The sequence below is a fragment of the Chanos chanos genome, chromosome 4, assembly GCF_902362185.1.
Source record: "Chanos chanos chromosome 4, fChaCha1.1, whole genome shotgun sequence".
In the NCBI taxonomy this organism is placed as follows: Eukaryota; Metazoa; Chordata; class Actinopteri; order Gonorynchiformes; family Chanidae; genus Chanos; species Chanos chanos.
In genome coordinates this window covers 30,427,766-30,450,796 of record NC_044498.1, presented here as the reverse complement: position 1 = coordinate 30,450,796, position 23,031 = coordinate 30,427,766, and the positions used below count along the sequence as shown (strand labels likewise).

Sequence of the window (23,031 nt, the reverse complement as noted above, 5' to 3'; positions counted from 1 at the left end):
AAAACCTTCAACTTCATTTCACTTCAAACCTCCATCCTGCAGCAAGGAATTTCACATTTGCATCAGCAGTGAGAGCTAAACTCAGCACTCACAACCATCACCATGTCCATTAAGACACAGCAATGTCTAACTGCAGTTAGATGTTAATGTGACGCTGTACTACAGTGGCAGCTTTAACAAACCCACTGTCATGGCCCATGTTATAAACTTTACATTAAACCAAACCTTACATTACAAAACTATACTAAACATTATTATTATCTGACAATGACTTCACTCCATATAATCTCAGCTGTCATAAACTACACCAGCAGTACTCCATACTCAAACTGTCAGAACCTTAATAATAACTGTGCACATTCTCTGATGCGGACATTAAGAGATCAGAAAATTCCTGCCGCTCCTTAGGATGCTTTGAAGACCTCCAGCACCAGCAGTGATGCGGGGTAGACTTGTATGAGGAACTTGTTGAGTGAGTTGTACACTACACCAGGTGATGAAATTAGGTTGATGTGTATTTGAGCAGCAGGCCATACTATTTCACTCCACATGTCTAGATGTCAGAGAGGTCATATCTGGATCTCTCCAAAGGCCTTATATTTCTCACACACGCACACACACACACACACACACACACACACACACATACACACACACGTCTGCACACACTCACACATACACACACATACACACATACACACACACGTTTGCACACACTCACACACACACACACACACACACACACACAGATTGAGCTCATTAACCTTTCTTCCTGCCAGGATTGCTTCCATAGCAGTACAGAACCAGAGCAGAAAACAAGTACAGATGAAGGAAAACAGGAAACAGCTTCGTGTGGAACACCGCCTGGCTTACGAACAATAAAAACCTCTCGCTCCAAACCATCACAGGGTTTCAGATGGCAAACTTTACATAACAACTCAGACACTGTCAGCTTAGTTCTTAGTAATGTAGTTCAGAAGTTCTGTAGTAATGTAGTTCTTAGTAATGTTACTAATGTTGCAAGCAGATATGTGAGACTCAGAGTCCTCAGGCTGATCAGAACAGAGCAACTCTACATCAGGGTTAGCACATCGTCTGTCTCTCCTCAGATGTTTCCTAGTGGTCGGAACATGTTGTGTCTGAAGAACATGGAATTCCTGTTGCTCCTGGAATCTCTCACTCCAGCTCACTCTGAAAGCCTGAGGTTTGCCAGGTCCCTCCAAACCACCTGCTCTCTTTCCTGATCCTCCCACTGATAACGTTCCCTTCCAGGTCACCCATGCTCCCAGTACAGCCAAGTGCTCCACCCATGTCCTCGACTTACCCACCCTCCTCGTCGACCCATGGCGGCTTCTGGTTTCATACAAGCTGTGACATCTCTCGAGACATCACAGAGACTGCTGGAGTTCAGGAGGCAAGGATTTGCTCCATGTTGTCTCAACAGCTTCACCCTCCACTACAGCAGTTCCGGCTCCTCCCCTGACACATCCTTCACTTTACCAGCTGCTGCAGTTCCACTGCAATTTCACATTCAGCATTTGCAAAATAAAGACACGAGTCTCACGTCAATGCAGTCGCCCCACTGATGTGTGTGACAGGTCACTGATTCCAAAGATATCAGCACTCTGATGAGAGCCTCTTAACCCTGTCTAAAGATATATCATCTGCTCTGCTCATCCTATACAAAGACCAAACCTAGACTCATATTTAGCCCTCATCCATGACATTAGCCAGCCTTAGGTGTGGTAGGTCACTTTTCTATGAATAGCACTGAATATTCTCAGCTAAGGGAGGTCTCCTGCAGTCAGGCTCCACTGGTCAATCCTTGATACCAAATTCTGGCATTTTGGCAGACACAGAACCTTGGCTTAAGTTATGTGCAGTTCTCTTGGTCACCCCACTTGACTGTGCCCAAAAGCTGTCATCCAAGGTCTTCATGTCCCTTGCATTTATAGTTTTAGTTCTTCATCCTTTGCTCCTAAATGGCCACCTCTCAGAGCCCCAACTGTTGACAAACATTGCCAAAAGTAAGAACCTGCTTCCCAAATCCATATGCCCTCATCTTCCAAGATCTTCTTGGCCAGCTCAGAGAAAGAGGCAATTTATGTTCAAAAGCATTTCAGCCATGCTCCTTTAAAAAAAACTTTGGTCTGCAAGAATTTGTAACCCACACTAAACGAGTCTACAACGTGTCCAAACAGCTTATAATAAAGGTTCATAAAGGATACCTTGCTCTCTCTTTGTTTTTTTTGGTTTTTATATTTTTGATGTCTACACTACTCCCATTGGTGAACTCACTCACAAATACTGTGGGGAAAAAGCAGTAAATATTCAATATGTCCATTCTGAGCTGCAGCCCATTCTAGGGTGAAAAACATTATTATATTCATACCATACTCTTCATAATGCACTTCAGTCAACAGGGTTAATAGTCTAATTAAACTCAAAGGTCAGGGTGTGTCGCTGGTCAACACTGACATTATGACCACTTTCAAAATCAGTGTTTGCTGTCCAGTGCAAATCTCTGTCTTATTTTGTTGTCAGTTTGACACTGGAATGCCCAAGTAGTTGTTGTTTTGTTAGTGTCTTATCTGAGGCTTTGCTCTGGATACTGTTGATCAGCCTAAGACTTTTGTCTCACAGTTGTTCCATGGTTCAACTGTTGCCTGGTTCCACATTGTCTAAACCAGAGAAGGGCTCATCCATTATCTCATTCAAAATGTTTCTTAGTAATAATATATGCACCTCGCCACACTATCATAATAAATGTACGTTTACGCCAGCTACTACGCAGAACTTTATCAATAATCTTCCAGAGTTATCAACTTTGATTGGATCACTGTCACACCCCACAGAACTTGATCAGGCAACTGAATCTTTATAGTCAACATTCCGCAACACCTTAGATAATGTGGCCCCACTTAAAAGGAAAATAATCAGAGAAAAAAAAAACTAGCTCCCTGGTATAATGAGCACACACGCACCTTAAAACTTACCACTCGAAAATTAGAACGTAAATGGCGCCAAACTAAATTAGTAGTATTCCAGTTAGCATGGAAGGAGAGCCTCCTGAGCTATAGAAAACCTCTTAGTGCCGCTAGATCAATGTATCTTTCCACCCTAATAGAAGACAACAAAAATAATCCTAGATTTTTATTTAATATCGTATCAAAACTAACTGGGAATAAGAGCACCTCGGAAACAGGCACACCATCAATATACAGTGGCGACGCCTTCATGAATTTTTTTAATAGCAAAATTGAAAATATCAGGCAAACAATTCAGACTATAAATTTAAAACCAGATAATTTGATAACTAACACTGTAGATAACAATATAACTATATCAGATCAGCGATGTTTTACTCCCCTTCAAGCGACCGAATTAACCTCACTAATTTCTTCATCAAAATCACCAACTTGTGTATTAGATCCCTTACCTACATGTTTCAGGTACTACCAGTAGTCATCGAACCTCTTCCAAAAATAATCAATTCCTCCCTTAGCACTGGCTACGTACTTAAATCCTTTCAACTAGCAGTCATCAAACCCCTAATTTAAAAACCTGACCTCGACCCCTGTTCGTTGTCCAACTATAGGCCAATATCTAACCTCCCCTTTATCTCCAAGATCCTAGAAAAGGCTGTAGCACAGCAGTTATGCTCATACTTACATAGGAATAACATTCATGAAATGTATCAGTCAGGATTTAGGCCTCATCACAGCACAGAGACAGCACTGGTTAAAGTTGCAAATGACCTATTACTGGCCTCTGATCAGGGTTGTGTCTCCTTGCTTGTGTTGTTTGACCTCAATGCAGCCTTTGACACCACTCCTTGATAGACTAGAAAATGTTGTTGGAGTTAAGGGAACGGCCTCTTATGGCTTAGGTCCTACTTGACTGATCGTTATCAGTTTGTTGATGTAAATGGTGACTTCTCTGCACATACTGAGGTAAAGTCTGGAGTCCCGGAAGGTTCTGTTTTAGGCCCACTGCTTTTTTCTTTATATATGCTACCTCTAGGTAATATTATTCGTAAACGTGGTATTAGCTTCCACTGCTATGCTGATGACACATAGTTGTATGTCTCAGCGAAGCCAGACAAGAGACACCAGCTTAACAAAATTGAGGAATGTCTAAAGGATATTAGGCACTGGATGCTTACTAACTTCCTCTCACTTAACTCTGAAAAGACAGAAGTACTTGTACTAGGATCGCATGTAGCTAGGAGTAAGCTTTCCGATCACATAGTAACTCTGGATGGCCTTTCTCTTTCATCATGTGCAGCAGTAAAAGACCTTGGTGTAATTATTGACTCCAGTCTTTCATTTGAAGCTCATGTAGATACCATTACCAGGATAGCCTTCTTTCATCCTAGAAATACTAACAGGATAAGAAATGCATTGTCATTTCAAGATGCTGAAAAATTGGTTCATGCTTTCATTACCTCTAGGTTAGAGTATTGTAATGCCTTACTGTCTGGATGTTCTATTAGGTGTATAAATAAGCTACAGTTAGTTCAGAATGCAGCAGCCAGAGTTCTTTCTAGAACCAAAAGATATGATCACATCACTCCTGTCTTATCCACTGCACTGCACTGGCTCCCAATCAAATCTCGTATTGATTATAAAATTTTACTATTAACCTATAGAGCACTAAATGGTCTTGCGCCACAGTACCTGCGTGAACTCCTGGTCTTTTATGATCCACCACGCCTACTTAGATCAAAAGGTGCAGGCTATTTGTTGGTACCTCGAGTTCTGATGGCTACAGCAGGGGGCAGAGCCTTCTCTTACAGAGCCCCACAGTTATGGAACAGCCTCCCAATTAATGTTCGAGACTCAGACACAGTCTCTATGTTTAAGTCAAGGCTGAAAACGTATCTGTTTAGCCAAGCCTTTTGCTAACAGCTCTTTACTAGGTAAAGGAGCAGATCTGGAGGGTTCTCGGGCATAGAATGTTTGGTGAACTGGGATGTTTGGATGCTGTGCCCCCCCCCCCCCCCCCCAACATGTTCACTCAGGTTTGTTGACGGTGGAGTGGGTGGCCGCCTTGTGTCCCAGAGTGCCCTCATGTCTGTATTACCTTCTAGCTCTCCCTTTTAACTATGCTGTAATAGCTAGTCTTGCTGGAGTCCCTGCCTGCACTCGGTACACGATGTATATTTTCCCTTAACCATTATGTGGAAATGAACATCTAACAATGTCTCTCTCTCTCTCTCTCTCTCTCTCTTTTTCTTTCTCTCACTCTCTCTCTGTCGAGCCACACATGCTACTTGCCACACATGCTACTCCTGAGATACCAGTGATCCTGACTCCTCCTGCCCTCTGGACTGATCCATCCTGGTTTTATCATCTTTCATCCCCCTGTCAGCCTCCTGTCAGCATCGCCATCCCCTTTGTTCACGCTCCAATTTACTCGCAATTGTAACTGCCCGCTGGGTCGGCATCTATTGCACACCTGTCTGGCCAAAGAGGGGTCTCCTCTCTCTGTGGTCCTTCTCAAGATTTCTCCCATTTTCCCATTTCCCTTTTGGGTTTTTGGGGAGTTTTTTCTTGCCCGCCATGAGGATTAAGTCAGGGGTTGCCGTCCTGTTTTAATTTTGACTGTTGTGGCCTGTAAAGCCCTTTGAGACTGTAAACAGTGATACTGGGCTCCAAATAAACTTGAAACTTGAAACCTGAAACTTGAAAGGGAGGACCATCCTCCCTAAAATTTCATAGAGAGAAAAATAAATACATGTAAATTTAACAGACTAATCTGTTAAAGAATTGATAATATTACTGTTTTAACACCTCGAAATCACAAAAATCATCCCCCCACATCAAAATACCAACAGCACCCCCTACCGCAATTGAAAATTACTGTACAGAGGTCTGACCCCAGGCCTCCCACTGATGTCCATTATAAATGGTTGTTACCCCAGCAGCTCGTGAGTCCTGGCTTTTAACACGGGGGTGAATGGCAGTAAGAGAGGAAGAACCTCCCTTTGGGCGGGTCTAGCCAGAGGCTCTGGATTTAGCGTCTAACATCAGTGAACCAATCAGCGGAGCTGACTGCGCTGGTGAATACCTCATCAGAGTTTTGAGAGAGGGGGTTATCAATGATATCATGCAAAAATCTTGTCTTGTGCCATCAGTCATACAGCAAGGATAAGAATTGTCATGTTTAGTCAAGAAGTTTTTTTTCTATTGGAAGCTAGCTTTGTTGATTGCTAATAAAGCCACAATGGAAGCAGAGGACGTTGTCCATGTTTTATTAAATACACCATTTAACTCATTGGACTACAATGAGAAGGTTAGGGTCAATGCAGCAGGCAGACCAGTTCCAAAAATTGAGATTAACAAACCAAACGGTAAAGTCAGTGAATTCAGTCAATATAATAATCTATTTTTAAATTCTAGCATGTAGCGTGCAGCAGTTTACCACATTTTAGGTATATTTTTAATGGCAAGTAGTTTTGGTGTTATCTTCAAATTCATTTTTATAGTATGTGGTCATGTAAAGGACAGAACACAACTGTCATTCCCATTAGCCACCCAGGCAGACAGTTATACTATGAACTATACTATAACTAGAACTATACTATGTGGTTCTGTGGTCAGACCACCCTTTGAAAATGTAAGAACAGCTTTAACAGCACAACATTGCCAACTATATCCCAAAAAGACACCAGTTAGAATGGTAGCAAGTTTTTATCAGAGCTTACTATGCTGTTGTTGTTTTTTTAGGTAGTTAGCTCACTAGTTTTTGACCAAAACGTCTTACTGCTGCTTTAGATGTGTCTAAAGCAGTTTTACATACAAGCATATGCCCTCACCACCACCACCACCACCAAACTTCACCGAGCCAATCTTCCTTCCTCCCCTAATTTTACAACCACCAGCTGCCACTGGTCTAAACTGAAATCCACTTTGAATAAGTTGGCTGCAATGCGTTCGTAAGAGAGGGCAGTAGTTTGTTCCGCCTTGTTGTAATTTTCCAGCACTACCCTTGAGATTATCAACATGAAAGTCTCTTCCCCCTGAGGTATGCCAAAATGTGTCTGTGAAATTTACTCTCAATTTTTCACCTTCCAACCAATAATTAGGTGGGACCTGCTCCCTGTTTTGGGTCACTGAAATTTTGCCATGTGAATTATCCCTTAAGACCACTGATTCTGTTCAAAAGGCCGTAAACTTATTTGGTTTCATTTTGTGTTTGTTTGTGGATGCGGGTTAGACAGAATAATTTAGTTTCAGTTTGTAATAATCCTTAGTTTAAATAAATTTAATTTACACTTTTGGGTTCTTTAAGTTAATTAATTTGGATGGTGTTCGAGTCAGGTGCAGTGCTTGCGTAATAAGGAATAGACTTTGTAGAAAGAACAGCATTGTGTGCATGGCGTGTTGCGATTCTTCGGATTTTTCACGACTTTTCGCGTTCTCCGTTGTGCGTTAGTGCAAAAAGTAAGTTATGCGATTCCTACATTAATTAAGTTCGCATAAGCAGTTAAATGTGAATACCGAGAGTTATTATAGCATGAATGGAACATGTTCGCATATACACTTATAGTTCGCTCTGTATGTCAGGTTGTAATAAGTTAGCTAAACAGTCTCTGCTCGTAGTTTATTGAGCACATTTTCGGTAGATATATTTGATCGTATGTGTGTGTGTAAGAGTGCTGCTTCGTATGCTTCTGTTTGAAGTTGCCTGTATATTTTTCTGATAACAGTACAAGTGTTGTGTGTATGCCTGCATGTACGTGTAACATTACTTTGTACATGTACTCATTGCTTTGCTTTGTTTGTTCACAGATCCACACATACAAGGTTGAATACAGTTTAATATCAGTCTTTATTCTGGTCTCCTGGTGAAGTCTTTGCCTGTGTTCAATAAGTTTTATCCTGGCCTTAAGTGGTGTTCTGGCCGACAAACCAGGTTAAGGGCAGTGATAAACATGACCAGCGCCTCACAGTCCCACAACACCACAGCTTTCACAAATACATTCATTACTCACGAGCTGGATTTATCCATCATGAGGTTGCACTGCATGATGGGTATTTTTCTGATCTGAGACTCTGTAATCTGTGCCTCAATCATTGGAATGGCATTTCCTTCCTATACAATGATGTCATCAAAATGTCTCAACATTTAAAGTGGTTTGCTAATCACCAGCTCCTTGAATTTTTCAGTTTAGAGAATCAGTTACACTCTTTAAATTGGTCATGCGATAGAATAACTACTTTAGGGCAATGCAGCCATCATCCCCAGTGTAACCAATAAAGGATGGTCAAGCTGCAATACCCTAACATTCCTTTTGAGATGGCTAACTTGGTTGTCAGTCACTCATAATGCTCTAGACCATATTTCATGTCTTTTCCATAGACCTGTTCTCTTCCGTGATTTTATCTCACCTCCACAACACTGCTCAGTTCATTCAGGAACATCACTGCCTGAGCTGCAGCTCAACAAGCTTGTCGTGTCCCAACCCTGCAGTCACTTAGTCAGTGATCACACCCGGTCTACACTCCATACGTCTGTCTGGATCCCAGTTTGATCTGGGGCACCAGATATCAAGTGGTATTTTCATAATTTCTCCTTACTACTCATTGTTGGTGGCATGGTGGTTTCTTTATTGCATTCTCTTTTAATCCTCTTCTCGCATCATCTCAGAGTTCATTATTCATTTTAAGGTAACATATTCTGCACAGCATCGTTGTACTATTTATTTGTTTGTTTGTGGCTCACCTGCTAGCTCACACAATGCTTACTGTTCTCCTCTCTCCTTTGGCAGCACAATCAAGCAAAACAGGTAATGTTACTGGTAATGAGCGGGAAGTATCCTCACTAACCCAATGCCCAAAACTAGCCTGCTAAATTACCAAAAATCATAACACGGCAAAATCATTAAAACGTCATAATTCCTGGGAAAAAAAACAATGCCATTACAGCCATCTGCAATACAAGACACAGCACAATACCAAGACAGAATCTAGCCCTAAATTTCAAAATAAATGTATTTCACTTCATGTATAGGGTTTGGAATTATGGTAGAGATTTCACCCAAAATATATTTTACTATATTTACTTTCAGTCATTTCTCTATCCCTAGACAATGGCAGGAGGGTTATAAGTTAACTTCAAATGAGCTGGATAAAGAATGCTCAAGAGCTGTGTTTGAATGAGTACCAACATGCATGTTTCTAAACAAGTCTGAAACATTATGGTTACTTTGCATTTTAGCCTACCACAATACTTCTAAATATCATACGCCTAAGCATACCTATTCACTTCTAACGGTTTGGAAAAAAATCACACACCAAGTATTACACAGCCACATGAAGATGTTATTCATTTCAAGAAAACAACAAACAGCTCCTTGATGTGTGTGACACAGGTCAATGATATGAATCAGACTGCCTTCTGGTTCAGTTCCCAAATGTGACACGACTACCTGAGAAAAACAGGAGATCTCCGTCATGCCGCATTTCCCTCTTATGTGAGTCACATTGTTCCAGACTTCTACTGTGCCGCTGAACACACATTTGAACATCAAAACCTGTTTCCAGGAAGACTTCAGAGAGGACGTGTTACTGCATTTCTTTTCTAGATTTAAAGCATCATTTTGGGTTTATGTCAATGTAAAAACAAATTTAAACAAGGGTTTTAAAAAAAGCAGAGCGTGGCTTGTCTTTTTTCATTTTTCTAAACTCACATGAAACTACATTGTCTTATCCAGAGTATGAGATTAAATTATAATCAGTTTTATTATTGTAGACTTCTATGTAATCAGATTCATTGCTTTCAACTTGGCAATAAGAAAATAAATAAATAAATAAAATCAGCAAATTCAACACATGGCGTAACTGCTTTGCACTGCTGCACTTCTCTGCTAGTTTTGCCTTTCACACTCATTTGTGCTTTGTGCAACTTATTGGTTTTCCAGTGAATTCCACTGAGTAATGTGTCGTCACAAACACAGCGCTATTAACAACTCAAATAGTACAGATGCCTGGAGCTGAGACATCCAGATAGCGAGTCATGTAGGAGTAGACAGTCAAAAGTAATGTCATTCAGTTTTAACACAATTATTTTCAACGGTTCAGTGATTCAAATAACTGAAATTCAAGTAACCCAGGTAATATCTGAATACCTGTAAGATCAGTATTGAATGTGTAGAGTCACAGCAAACTGTAGAAAAATGAATGTCTTTTTCAAGATTACTTACTGCTGTCATCAAGTGTGTCGTTATCAAAGTCCCATGCCTCGACAATAAGGGTGTATGCTCTCTAAGAGAAAAATAGAGTTAGAGAGAGAGAGAGAGAGTCAGTAGGGTAAGAAAAGAATCTATTGGCATGAGCAAACAAACACATGCACGCGCATACACATACACACTCACATACACATACACTCACACATACACATACATACACACAAATACACGCTCAAACACATGTGCACACACATATACACACTCAAAAAATATTGCAGGATGCAAACTGTTGTCAAACCAGTCAAAACGATACAATTCTTCTATCATTTGATGCACCTAATACAGACACACAACCACAAACTCATCAAACACATGTTCTGTTCAAACCCTTTCAATGGGAAACGCAGTGCACAGTTACAGGACACATGGCTGTCAGTTTCATGATCTTGGTATTTTTTCTGCATTGAAATTACCTGATCCCATATGAGCTTCAAGGATCTGCCCAATATTCTTGTTCTTACTTTCTTTCTTTCTTTTTTTCTTTCTTTCTTTTTCTTTCTTTATTTTTTCTCAGTCTCGCTCACTCGCTTTTGCTTACATGTATACACACACTCACAAATTTGCAATTCCTAACCCCAATGCCTGAAGTAAGCAAATAACTGTAACGTTTTACCATCATCCAGTAGAGAATTCTCAAAGCAAGTCCACTCAAGCATGTAAATATATAATAATACTAATGATTGTCTCTCATTTGGTACATCAGTGAAATGAGGTGAAATGGGTGAATGTCCTCCTTTGTCTGATATCCCTTTCACCCTGCAGCCATCAGGGTTTTTCATTTTAAAATAATTTTTTAAAAAAAGTCACATTTTTCAGAGTGTGTGTGTGTGTGTGTGTGTGTGTGTGTGTGTGTGTTTGTGCACATGCGAGTGTGTGTATGTGTGTGAATGCTTTTTTTACTTTGGTTCCACTTATCTATAACTTATTGGATAATAAACCAGATGGAGAGTGGGACAAGGCTGGGATGAAGTCAGCACAAAAGAAACTAATATGTGCATAATTCATTACATCCAGCTCTCACACACTATGAACCCTGAGAAAACGTACCAGTATCAAGTCTCCGAAATGTTTAGTCTGGTCTTAGTTTGGTCTTTTCTGGAGACCAGAAGACATGTTTTAAATCATATAGCTCTCCACACACACACCATTTTTCATTTTCAATCACTGATTTTTGACTGAGCCTTTCATATGCCTGCCAGTGACGACTCCATTAAACTTAAGTTTTCTCCGGATGACTATTTCTTTTTTCCTTAATACTTTTATCACAGGCTATGGAAATTTCTATTAACCTTTCGGCTGTTAGATTACATTAAATCAAGCTGCTAGCACAGCCCCTGTCGAGCTTGGACTTGTGTACTTTACTGAATCCATTAAAACAGCACCGTGGCAAAAGCACATGGTAACAGAAATATAGAGTATGTGTCATGTATCATAGGTGCATGCAGTCAGTTCATGAGGGAAATCATCATTTCTAATTTAAGTGCAGAGCTTAATTTAATTTGATTTGGACTTTAAAAAAATCCTCAAACACAACTGTGTCTAAATTGGAATTACAGGGCATTGAATTCCATGAAAAAGATCAATTTCATTCCACTGTATGGAGACTGAATATAGTCGTGTACTGTTGGTCCATGTTTTTTTGTTTAAAGCTTAAAATGCCCTGAATGTTTACTGATAAAGAACATCGCATATAAATAAAGAGGTGGGAGGTATTTTTATCAAGAGGGTCTCAACCCAGAATTGAGGGAAAGACAGGGATATAACAAGGCATAACAGTATTGCATTTCTGTAATTGTATAATGTGTCATGTTTCAAATTACTCTATCTGTTCTTTATGGAATACACAGTACAAATCCTATATGTTTCATTTCTCTCTTCATTATTATATCTTTGCATTACAACTGATCTTTGATTTACACCTGTCTTAGTCTCCTTACATTACTCTGTCTCTCTCCTCCAAAAAATGTCTCTATACATGAGAACTTCTACCAGCAATAGAATCTTTAGAGCCTCGTTCTTCATTAGAACCTCTCCATACATTAGATATTTTCTCCACATTAGAGTGTTTCTCTACATTAGAACCTCTCTCTACATTAGAACCTCTCCATTCATTAGAACACCTCTCTCCACATTAGAGTGTTTCTCTAAATTAGAACATCTCTGTACATTAGAACCTCTCTCCACACTCTCCACCTCTCTCTACATTAGAGCATCTCTCTACAGTAGAATCTCCCTCTACATTACAACCTCTATACAGTAGAAGCTCTCTCTACACTAGAGCGTCTGTCTACACTACAGCGTCTCCCTGCATACGAGCGTCTCTGAGGCTGGGTGTAAGTGAAAGAGGGCACCGGTGGTGGATGCGACGCTGTGTCTGAGTGACCCAAAGAGTGGTGGCTGACCTTTACCGACAGACACCCGATACCAAACACATGTGCTTAACTCAGTGTGTGTGTTTGTGTGTGCGTGTGTGTGTGCGTGCATGTGTGTGAAGGGGGAGACCTTTGAATGATCATTTTCCATTACACAAAACTAAATGACAAGTTCAAATTTTCAATTCTCCCACAAATCAAGCGATGTACTGCAGCACCCAGCCCTGAGCTAAAGGCACAACACAACACTGCCAGCCATTTCAAACACTGATTTACTCCTGTTGATTTGTGAGGAACTGAAAAAGCCTAGTGATGTTTATCTGAATGCTCTTTCCCTTTAAAACTTGTAACGTTTTCCTCGGATTCCCATGGCTCACATATTTGTGCATCTTTTAGCTCCTAAATCCAGGGTTCAAGGTTAGAGTCAGGAATCCCAGCTGTGCCACACTTGCCAACTGCAGACAGGAGTCCACCACAACACAACGGTCCACGGTCCCTTGGGGGGAGGGGGGTGTTGAGTCAGTCTCCCTCACAGCGGTCACTGACAAAAGGCGGTTACATAGTTACAGGAGGGGTTAAGTGCATACTCCTCCTCTCTACATGTGTCTGGTCACTGGTTCTGCTTCGCCGTGGTCGAGGTGGTTGTGTACCTCTGTGAGAGCAATGCTGGAGGGACTTTTTGTTCCCAGCAGGTCAAACCATGCTGGACTTGTCAGCATGTAAAAGTCAGACAAAATGTTGGTGTGGGTTTATTACAGCCCTTGTCCTTCAGGCTGGGGACTGGATATGGTTGTAATAACCCCACCTTGGAAAACCGAACAATGTCACATCCAGTAGAACATAACTAGCAACAATAGAAAAGTAATAAGCACATTAATTGTGCCAAACTACCAAATGACTCCTTGCCATGTGACAGGAAGCATGTCCCAGCCCAACCACAGAGAGACACTGGAAAGGGGAAACAGAGATGCCAGAACGCAAAGCACAACAATGTTACTGGAACCTAAAATGTGCACCTCCTATATCCAATATCCTAAAAAGCACAAAATGTCTAGGGGATTATCACTGCAATGGATCCACACTGTACAGGATGATTGTCGCAGAAAGGTAGTGGCCATTATAATTTTAAAAAATTCAGCAAACTAATCATTCTTCAATGCTATCGATCAGCAAATGAAGCAGATGAATACCTGTGCTCTGTAATCTTATAATCACCTCTTGCCCTACATGCCATTTATTATAAGAGACAAGACTAACCACACACAGACCATGGGTAAAGGTGAAAGAACATGGTGAGGGGCTTGCCAGCTCCTGCCCTTGAAATAGCTTGGTTACAGGAAGAACACTCCTCCCTCACAGGATTATTCCCATACCGACATGGGTATCCGAAACCAAACTGACCACGTCATCATAAATGACCAAGAGGAAAAACATCAACCATTGATAAAGGAGTCAGTTGAGGAGCAGAGGTATATGACCACCATCTTGCCATTGAAAAAATGTCATTGAGGTTAAAGAAAACACAAAGTCAAAAACCAGGATGAAGAACTTGATAGAAAAACTCAGTACCACAAATGAAAAACCTTGTGTAAACCAAACAGGAGATAGTACAGGACACTTACAAAGCGATAGTTGAGAAAACTGTGATCTATCCAAAAAAGAACTGAGACCATGGCTGATCAACAACACAAGGAAACCAAGCAAGCAAAATCTGAGGAGAAAACGAACTGGTTTCAGGAAAGGGAAAGTCTGCATGGGCCATCCAGTCACACTGAGTAACAACACAGAGTATAGCTGCTTGGAATGGAAAAGCCCTGTCATCTCAAATTCAATAATTTCAAGAAGGCTTTTGGTTCTACGCATTGGAACAGCATCCATCCAACAGAATCCATTCAACGCATGGCTTCCATCAGGCAAAATCACAGAGCTCATGAACACCTCCAGCACAGATGAATTAATTAACAGCTGGATTCATTAAAAGCTGAAGTTCCATCAAATAAACATTGTATTCTATGCATGAGGGGATTCCTCTTATTGACAGGATTCTGTCTGCACACTTCAGATCACACAAACCATACAGTTTTACAAAACTGGCAGAACACTGACAGAAACAGAGCACTTTACATTTCACATTTTCAACGACTTTACTTTCCTTGTACATACTCAGGCACAATATCTCAACACATCCAAATGTCGTAGTCAGTAACCAGCTTAAACAACAAACTGTGTGTGTGTGTCTGTGTGTGTGTGAGTGAGAGAGAGAGAGAGAGAGAGAGAGAGAGAGGAAGAGAAACAGAGAGAAACAGAGGGATAGAGAGAGAGTAACTAAGGGAGAGAAAAGTCTGAACCTGGCCACAAACACACACTTCATCTCATCTGAGTTTCTCAAAAGTACACCCGTACACACAGACATACACACTCCCCCCCACAAATACAAACTCACACACTCACACAGACACACCCACAACACACCCACACACCACACACCACAAACACACACACACACGCACACACACACACACACATAAATACAGATACATCCAATTGTCAGTTTACTATAGTGCACTCCACTACATATAATGTGTACAGTGTGTTTTGTCTGATGAAATGCAGCCCAGTTAGAAGCAGTTCAGGTCAGGAACAGGCCCCTCCCACTTTGATTCTCTAAACAGTCTGTAAGGTTCTTTATGTAGGCCATTTGACCCCTCAGTGTTAGTCGGGTGAATCAGGTGAAGCATACTCAAGTCTCAGGATTTTTTTTTAATGAGGGCAGCTCCGCTGATTTGTTTAGGTATCAATTCACTGCCCCACAACTTTAAAGATGAAATTGATCATGGTTCACCCTCTTGTAATGACGTACTGTAGCACAGTCCATATCGTAAAGGTTATGATGTGCAATGTCACAGTCCACATTGTCATTGGTTGGACAATCTATGAAGGATGAGTTATGCTCGCTATAATGTCCTTATCAACTCAAGAAAATAACGTTGAAAGAAAAGACTCTAACCTCATTTAGAGAAGAAGAAGGTGGGTTAAAAGAGGACAGGCAAGTCTAAAAATAATCAGTGGACTAAATGGGTGAAAGAAGAAGAGAAGAAAGACCGTTTTTACAGGGTTGGAGATTCTTCACTCGCTCTCTGTGAAGAAACCAGTCGCTAAAAATATCCCCTCCCTTGTGACTAAGGAATGCATTAAGGCTGAGGAGGAAATCCATTTTCACCAGCATCCTCCACTCTTTCACTCGATCTCTCCTGTGTCTGATTTAAAAAACAAAAAACATGTCCACATGGTTAAATTCCTTACAAAACAACCACAACACTATGTCAGGAAACAGCCAACCAAACACCAGCAGAACTTTTTTTTCCATGCATCTCCCTGCCAGCCTGTCACCAGCTCCGTTCTCACATCCAAGAGGTGATGTGTAGGTTGGTCAGTGTGTATGCATGTATGTATAAATGTGTACACTCTTAGAGTTCCACTTACTAAAAGGCTACTAAGGCTGTCTCCTAGCAACCAGTACCAACTCCCGAATGATTTTAAGAGCAGATGTCATTTTGTGTTGGTGTTTGAATTCCAAAGTTACTGTACATTACACTTAAACTGCTTCACTTATGAGTCACAATGCACATAATCACCAACTTCAGCTGAAATACCTCAAAAGACAAAGGGACTGAAAAAGGGACTGATTTTACTGTTCTTACTATGGGTGGGTATGTAAATCGCTAACCCTAACCCTAACCCTCGCATTTGAGCCTCTCACTTTTCAATACTGGACAAAACCATAACTGAGTAACATCCAAACAAAGGGCTTGACATTCAGCAACAAGGTCAACCAGGTGTGACAGAGTAAGGTTACAACTAATGTATTAAATTTGTGTGAAGGTTAAAAAACTCCACTGAAGGACTTTGTGTCAGCACTCTACATATGTAACGGTAGCGAGCGAACAAGTAGAGTGCTGCACAGTGAGTATGCCTCACTTCTGGCGTGTTTGCAATTGACACTAGCGCCCATGGGTTTTAGCCTTCTCGCTAGCATGCCCGCTTCCCATCCCTGTTTCGAGTCCAGTGTGAAACACAATGCAGAGTGGTAACACATCACTATGATGGCTGGAATGTCAAGCCTACCATAGAACCAACTCAGTGGTAGTTACACACTGAAGAGAGACAACAAGGCTGCTTACTTGTGCCCTTACCTTGTCACATAACCTAGTCATACTGGGTAAGCACTTCAGGACATCAGAAGAGTTTATGAAATGTTTAATCTCTGGGAAGGAGTGGTGTGACATTTTTCAGTTCTCGCCCAGCAGCAAGACACCTGATTCATTTCTTTCACTTGTCAGGCCCTTGACTGGTTGAATTAAGTGTGTCAAGTGTTGGCTTATAATGAATATGAACGTTCAAATGGGTCACCGTAACTAGAGGAACTGAATCTGGGGCTAAGACTGATCACTACTATTTTCAAAGTAGAAAGTGGATAACTCACAATAGCACACCTGCAATAACTAACATTACAACCACATCAGTTCCAGCTACAATAGCCCACATAAGTATGCATAAACTCCAGCTACAGTAACTAACATTGGAATCACATGAGCTCTTGCTTCCTTGTTTAGATCTCTTTCTCTTCATGCATGATCTTGTCCCTAATCTTTGACAGTATCTTGTATAGTCTATTTAACAACAATGTTCTTCACTGAAACACGATCATTCTGGCAACTCCCTCCCTTCTACCGTGGACTCAGCTCTGAGTCTCTTTTCTCCTCAAAGCAAGCCAGATCTAGCCCCAGACTGCTCTACAAAAAACACGCCTGCTCGTCAAGTTTGACTGCAAGGTTCATTTACAATCCCAAACCAAAACTACTGAATGTAGACTTCATAACTATGGGCAATGTGGTGACTTTATGCAGCCTTGCCCATAGATGGCACCAGAGAGTCAGAAAAATGTTCTACCTGCATGGTCAGAGACTGTTAAGTGACATGACCCTAAGGTTTCAGCAGCATTGGCAAACACTTGAAACAGATACAGCCAACTTCCTGTTTTGATCCGATGTCTTCAAAGAAGCTAAGATTCACTGTAGTGGAGGCAAGTTCAAAATGAATGAATAGATGTAAGTCTCCTACCTATAGGTGAAAGTGTGGCAAAGAGTTTTCAATTTGTATGGCCAAAAGGAGGCACTAGAGAGTTAGACACATGCCTGTATGATCTTAGACCAAACCTGCCTGTATATGGGTAATACTTCTGTTTAGTTTCATCATTATTGGTTAAACCATAAGCAGATACTGCTCGCTTCCCATCACACCCGCCGCTGCTTCGTGATGGTGGCATGGCTTGATGTAGAGTCTCCCTTTTCAGAAACTTGTTATAATGCTGATCAAACTGGTGCCTTTGAAGATTTTCAACATTTAGGAGAAAATAGAGCTAAGAGACATCATGATTACTCTAGACATGTTCTCTTTTCTGCAGTGTAGTAATGTTTCAGTAATGTTTTGAGCATGAACTTAGGAAATTATGCAGCTGGGGCATGAGTCCAATGAACCCCAGTGCCGTTTTTAGCATTGAAGCAGGACCCTGTGTGAGAGTTTTCATGAAAACCAGCTGGGTGTTTCTATGGGCTCCTTTGGATCTGTGACTGCTGTAAAAATGAAGTGAGCTGACATTAGCTGAGATGTGCTACACTGGGGTGAATGTGTTTGGTCCATTTTCCTTGACTTCATGCTGTCCAAGAGAATGGGTCCTGGGGACCGATGGCAACTTAACTAGTAATTATCATCCTGAGTGAAGACATCAGCACATTGTATGAATCTGCAGTCATGGCCAATTGCCTGATTAGTCTTCCAGCAGTGTGCAGTAAATAATTTTGTACTGACTAGATGCTCATCCATTAATGTATTTTGTAGTGGTAATAGGCTTGCATAGTATATGCAATAACTTTCATCAAGGGTAGCAATCTAATTTTGTTTTGGAGTTACATGATTGTTTGTTTCTTGGTTGGTTGGGTGGTTTGGAGGGTTTTTTTTTTTGTCTTTTTCAGTAATAGACTAATGATGGTATCTTCAGATGGCAAATTAATTTATGTATTTATTAACATACAAAACGTTTACTTGACATCAAACAATGCAGGCTAATCAGCCAAAGAGAAATTCCACTTCAGAATATTGTACTGCGTGAATTTCAACCACCAAGAAATATGCATAAGGCCTGGTTTTCCTTCAACATCACTTTTGATACACATATCTGAGAGATTCAAGTACAGTAACGTTTCTAGCCACAAACACATATATCTTCCTCTGTACCTGATCCCCCTTCCAAATGTTACAGAGAGAGAGAGAGAGAGAGAGAGAGAGAGAGAGAGAGAGAGAGAGAGAGAGAGAGAGAGAGAGTACAGCACAGGGTGTGCACTTGTTTTCATATTGACCAAACGAGGGCTGAGGAAAGTAAACGGCAATGCCCTCCTCATCTACACAGTACAAAAAAGTATTCATGTTACTCTGAATTACTTAACATGTCAAAAATACGTCTTGTGTACAGCACACGTGGTGTGTGAAACATGAATGAGTGACCGGAGCTATTGGACATGCAGTCCTAAAGAGAGGCGCGCTGACAACGGTCAGACGGCCGCTCGTAGCTCTTCACTGACAGCTAATGTAAGCTCATACTACACGCATGCAACGCACTTTTACACTGAAGAGTCAACATGTCTGTAGCTTTTTTTTCACTTGTACATGGGAAATATCTGCGTACAAGATATCAGGATTGCCCTTGTAAATGAAGGCTCTGCATTCATTTACTGGTCTGTAAAAGGGGGCTTTCAAGACACAGGTAACCGATCCGCGTCAATCCAACATTTCTGTGGCATGCTAATTAAGCACTATGTATCAACTGTTGAGGCGCATAGCTCTCAGAGACGGTATTGTCTCCAAATAATGAAAGTACGCAACAGACAACACTTACCGGCCAGGCGAAGTGGAAGGGAATCAGGATCGTTCCAACATCGTTGATCTTGTTTGGGGTATCATTAGCGCCTTTCAGTTGAAACGAATTTCCACCAAGAACGTTTGAGGACGCAGTTCCATACGTGCACGAGCCAGAAGTGGTGACTTCCACTTGATACTCCTTAAGACACACTTTTAAATACGTGTCACATTCGTCCTGACTGCAACGGCTGTCCTGCGGGCTCCTTGTGCCGTCGCAGCATTCCCCACTCGCCAGTTCACCGCTTTCGTTCTCCACACTTACAAGCTGTAGCAGGAAATAACCCGATGACTGGGACACCTATAAATAACATTTAAAATGATAAATACGAATACCTTACAGTAGTAAACGACTGTTAAGTGTAAACTAGGAAAACTGTCGCCATATATCAATTTTATGATTTTGGATGTTCCCTAGTGCAAGTCTGTAATCAAACCATTTTGTTAGGTTCGATCCGCGCGACAAGTCAAGCACTCACATCATTTTACGACCACTCAACTTTGTAATATGTTACTGTCTATTTACAACTGAATTAAGTCACTGCGCTTATTATCACATAAGCTAACATCCAATAGAAGTTAAAAATGTTTAAGTTTGAAATTGTATGATGCGTTGCGCACAAAGAGACATTCACATCAAAGCGTCCCTTTAAATTAGATTCACTTTAGTCAGACATTTTACCTATAACAGCATAATTTAATTAGCGTCGGAATTTAAACATTCAAAACATAAAGCTGAAAGAACTCTATTCAAGGACAAAGAGACTCAAAGTTCTGAAGCAACTGATCGTATCTCTCGAACAAAATCTAATTTTTCAGAAGCAGGACGGGAGTTCATTTACCTTCACACACAGTGTCAGAAGTAGACACGCTGTCAGAAAGCAACTGCCTAGATAACTCCACATGATTCATAAATGATTACAGTGTCATGTGTTATGAAGAAGAATAAACAGTTATTCCTCGAAAATAATGCTGCTTTCCGTCTGTTATCCTTGAATCCATGCATGCGAGATACGGACTGGGGATTGACTCGGTCCAATACCGTTCCCGATGAGCGCAATATGCAAGATCAGGCAAGACTGTCGACACTACCCAAACGTCTACATACTTTGCCCACTTACATACGGTCCTGCCGTGGTACACAGCCCTTACCGGATCACTAAACTGCGAGCTATCCGCTGTGCGTTTGATTGGCAGTTTAACAAACCATTCCCAAACCCTCTACTCCAACAGTTGCGGAGGGTCTGCAAAAAGCCAACCACAAAGTTCGAGGGCGGAGTACATAAATCGCTGGGGTTCTCATCATTTGGCCAAAACAATTTCACAGGAAAAAAATCTGAATACAATACTTTTCTCTCTAAGTTTCTGTCGACAAATTCATAGACACGGTAGGCACATAAATGTTGGCATTTAAAAAACAAATGTATTGTCTAACTTGCAAATTCCCGAAGTAGTTATGCATATCATTTTCACTTTACAGAACTGGACTGGCGTTTAATTTTGAGCGATTTCATAGTTTACAGATTAACCCCAAATTCTCAGCGCCCTCTAGTGATGACCTATACCTCAGTCATGTCTTTCAATGGTATGTTCATCTATTGTGAATGGTATTACATGTACAAGTTACTCAGTGTTAACAGTGTTAGTGTTCTGCGTTTAAATGGACTTGTGCACATCACATCCTTAACCTCATTTCTTGTCCTCTCTCAGCATGTCAGATACATTGACTTTCCCATTTAACTGGACGCAACAGTACTAGTGTGATGTCTTGGTGAGTTCCATCTCTGGTCATTCTCAACTGCACAAACATTTAATACCAAAAAGCTAAACCTAAGATCTGATGTACATACAGATGGGTAGAAGCCAAGTAGCAGAAACTGTCAAAAATTGTAATACAAGCAATTACAAGTAAAGGAATTCTTCAGAATATTGGAATTTGGTTGATGACTTCAGTTCCTCCTTTCTCTTCCTTTATGTCCTTACTGTGCTAACATCTCATGAAATAGCGATTACCTTCATGATGGTTAACATTAGGACAGGATTAAGGGGGAGAGAGTTTTACACTAAAAGACTGCCTTTGTTTGTTGTGTTCTTTGTGACTATCTGTGGGCCAGTGTATACCCGTACATTCCATCCTCTGATACATGCACGGTCAACCACAGCCTCTTTTCATGTTTCTGTGGGAGTGCATGTGGAGGCTTACTGCTTACACTGTCTCCCTGGGTTTGCCTGCAGGTGTTCCACTGATGTTGGGGTTCACTGAGGTGTGATAATACACTGACTCTCCCAGACATGGCCAGTTCTGTTCTCAGTGATGTCCAAACTCAACCCGAAGTCAGCAGTCATTCATAATCTCAGCAAACTTACAGTGATATTTACTGCTTGGTATGTAGGGGTGACAGGCATGCAGGGGTGTGAGCGTGTGTGTGTGTGTGTAGAGGGGGGCTTCTGTGGCCCACTCTTATCTCTGCCCTTTTTTATGGCACCTAGTTAGCGTTTTCAAACCTGATAAAAAGAAGTGTGGGAACCATCATACACACAAATATTCACCAAGTACTGGCTGTCAAAGCACACTCAGAGGGTAATGTAATATTAATCATGTGGTCAAAGAGAGAGCTCACGCACATGGAACTTTAATGTAGCAGTGAACAGACTAAAAAATAGAGTTCAGAGGGCTTTCTGAAAAATAAATTTACAGAAAATAGAGATCTCAAGCAATTTCTGCTTGAATTTGAATTTCAAGCTCTAATCCAGATGCCCTCTGAAAGCAAAGGATGAGATCATGTGCTCTCCATCAGACAGACCACATGACTGTAGAAGACTATGGGAAAGAGCAGTACTATGGTAAACTTTGTACCAAAATCTTTGAAAACGTATTGATTCTTCTCCTGAGGGAAAAACTGCTGTTCCTGCTGGGGTAAAACATCAATAAGGTTTTTTTTTTACATTTATTTGATGGGGTAAAACATCAATATGGTTTTTTTTTTTTACATTTATTTGATGGGGTAAAACATCAATAAGGATTTTGTTGTTGTTGTTCATTTATTGCCTAAGAGTACACTGACAGCCAGAGGCAAGGCAGAGGCAGAAAGAGCAGCTCTGTGATTCTCAACATGCCAGGGTACCAGTGTCTGGGATTTGAACCAGCAACCCAACTATCATTCTTTTCCTCTAATATGAGAATGAGAGAGAATCAAAATGTTCAGGTTGTTGTATGCAGATGTTGTAAAGGAGTTGAGGGTTTCAAAATATATTTGTCTTACACGATAATGAACACAGAAGATAATATATGTTTATATGCACAGGATAAAATATGTCTGATAAAGAACACTGTCACCACCACTGTCATAATCATCATGAGAAATAACTAAGCTCAAAATACTTATGCTGGAAAGGGAGTCTGTCGAGGCAGATCTGTTGTCATGGAAATGG

At 40.9% G+C, this 23,031-nt stretch overlaps 1 protein-coding gene across 1 annotated transcript in view; it reads right to left on the bottom strand.

Moving 5' to 3' along the window:
* The window catches only part of LOC115810647 (protein jagged-2-like), a 49,102-nt gene extending 28,424 nt beyond the window's left edge, over window positions 1-20,678 (bottom strand). Inside the window, exons 1-3 of the mRNA XM_030772623.1 lie at window positions 20,442-20,678; window positions 19,580-19,900; window positions 10,211-10,271 (exon numbers count right to left, since the gene is read on the bottom strand). Of these exons, the coding sequence (XP_030628483.1) occupies window positions 10,211-10,271; window positions 19,580-19,900; window positions 20,442-20,504 (445 nt within the window). The 5' untranslated portion in view covers window positions 20,505-20,678. The remainder of the gene's footprint in view (window positions 1-10,210; window positions 10,272-19,579; window positions 19,901-20,441) is intronic.
* Window positions 20,679-23,031: the final 2,353 nt, after the last annotated feature.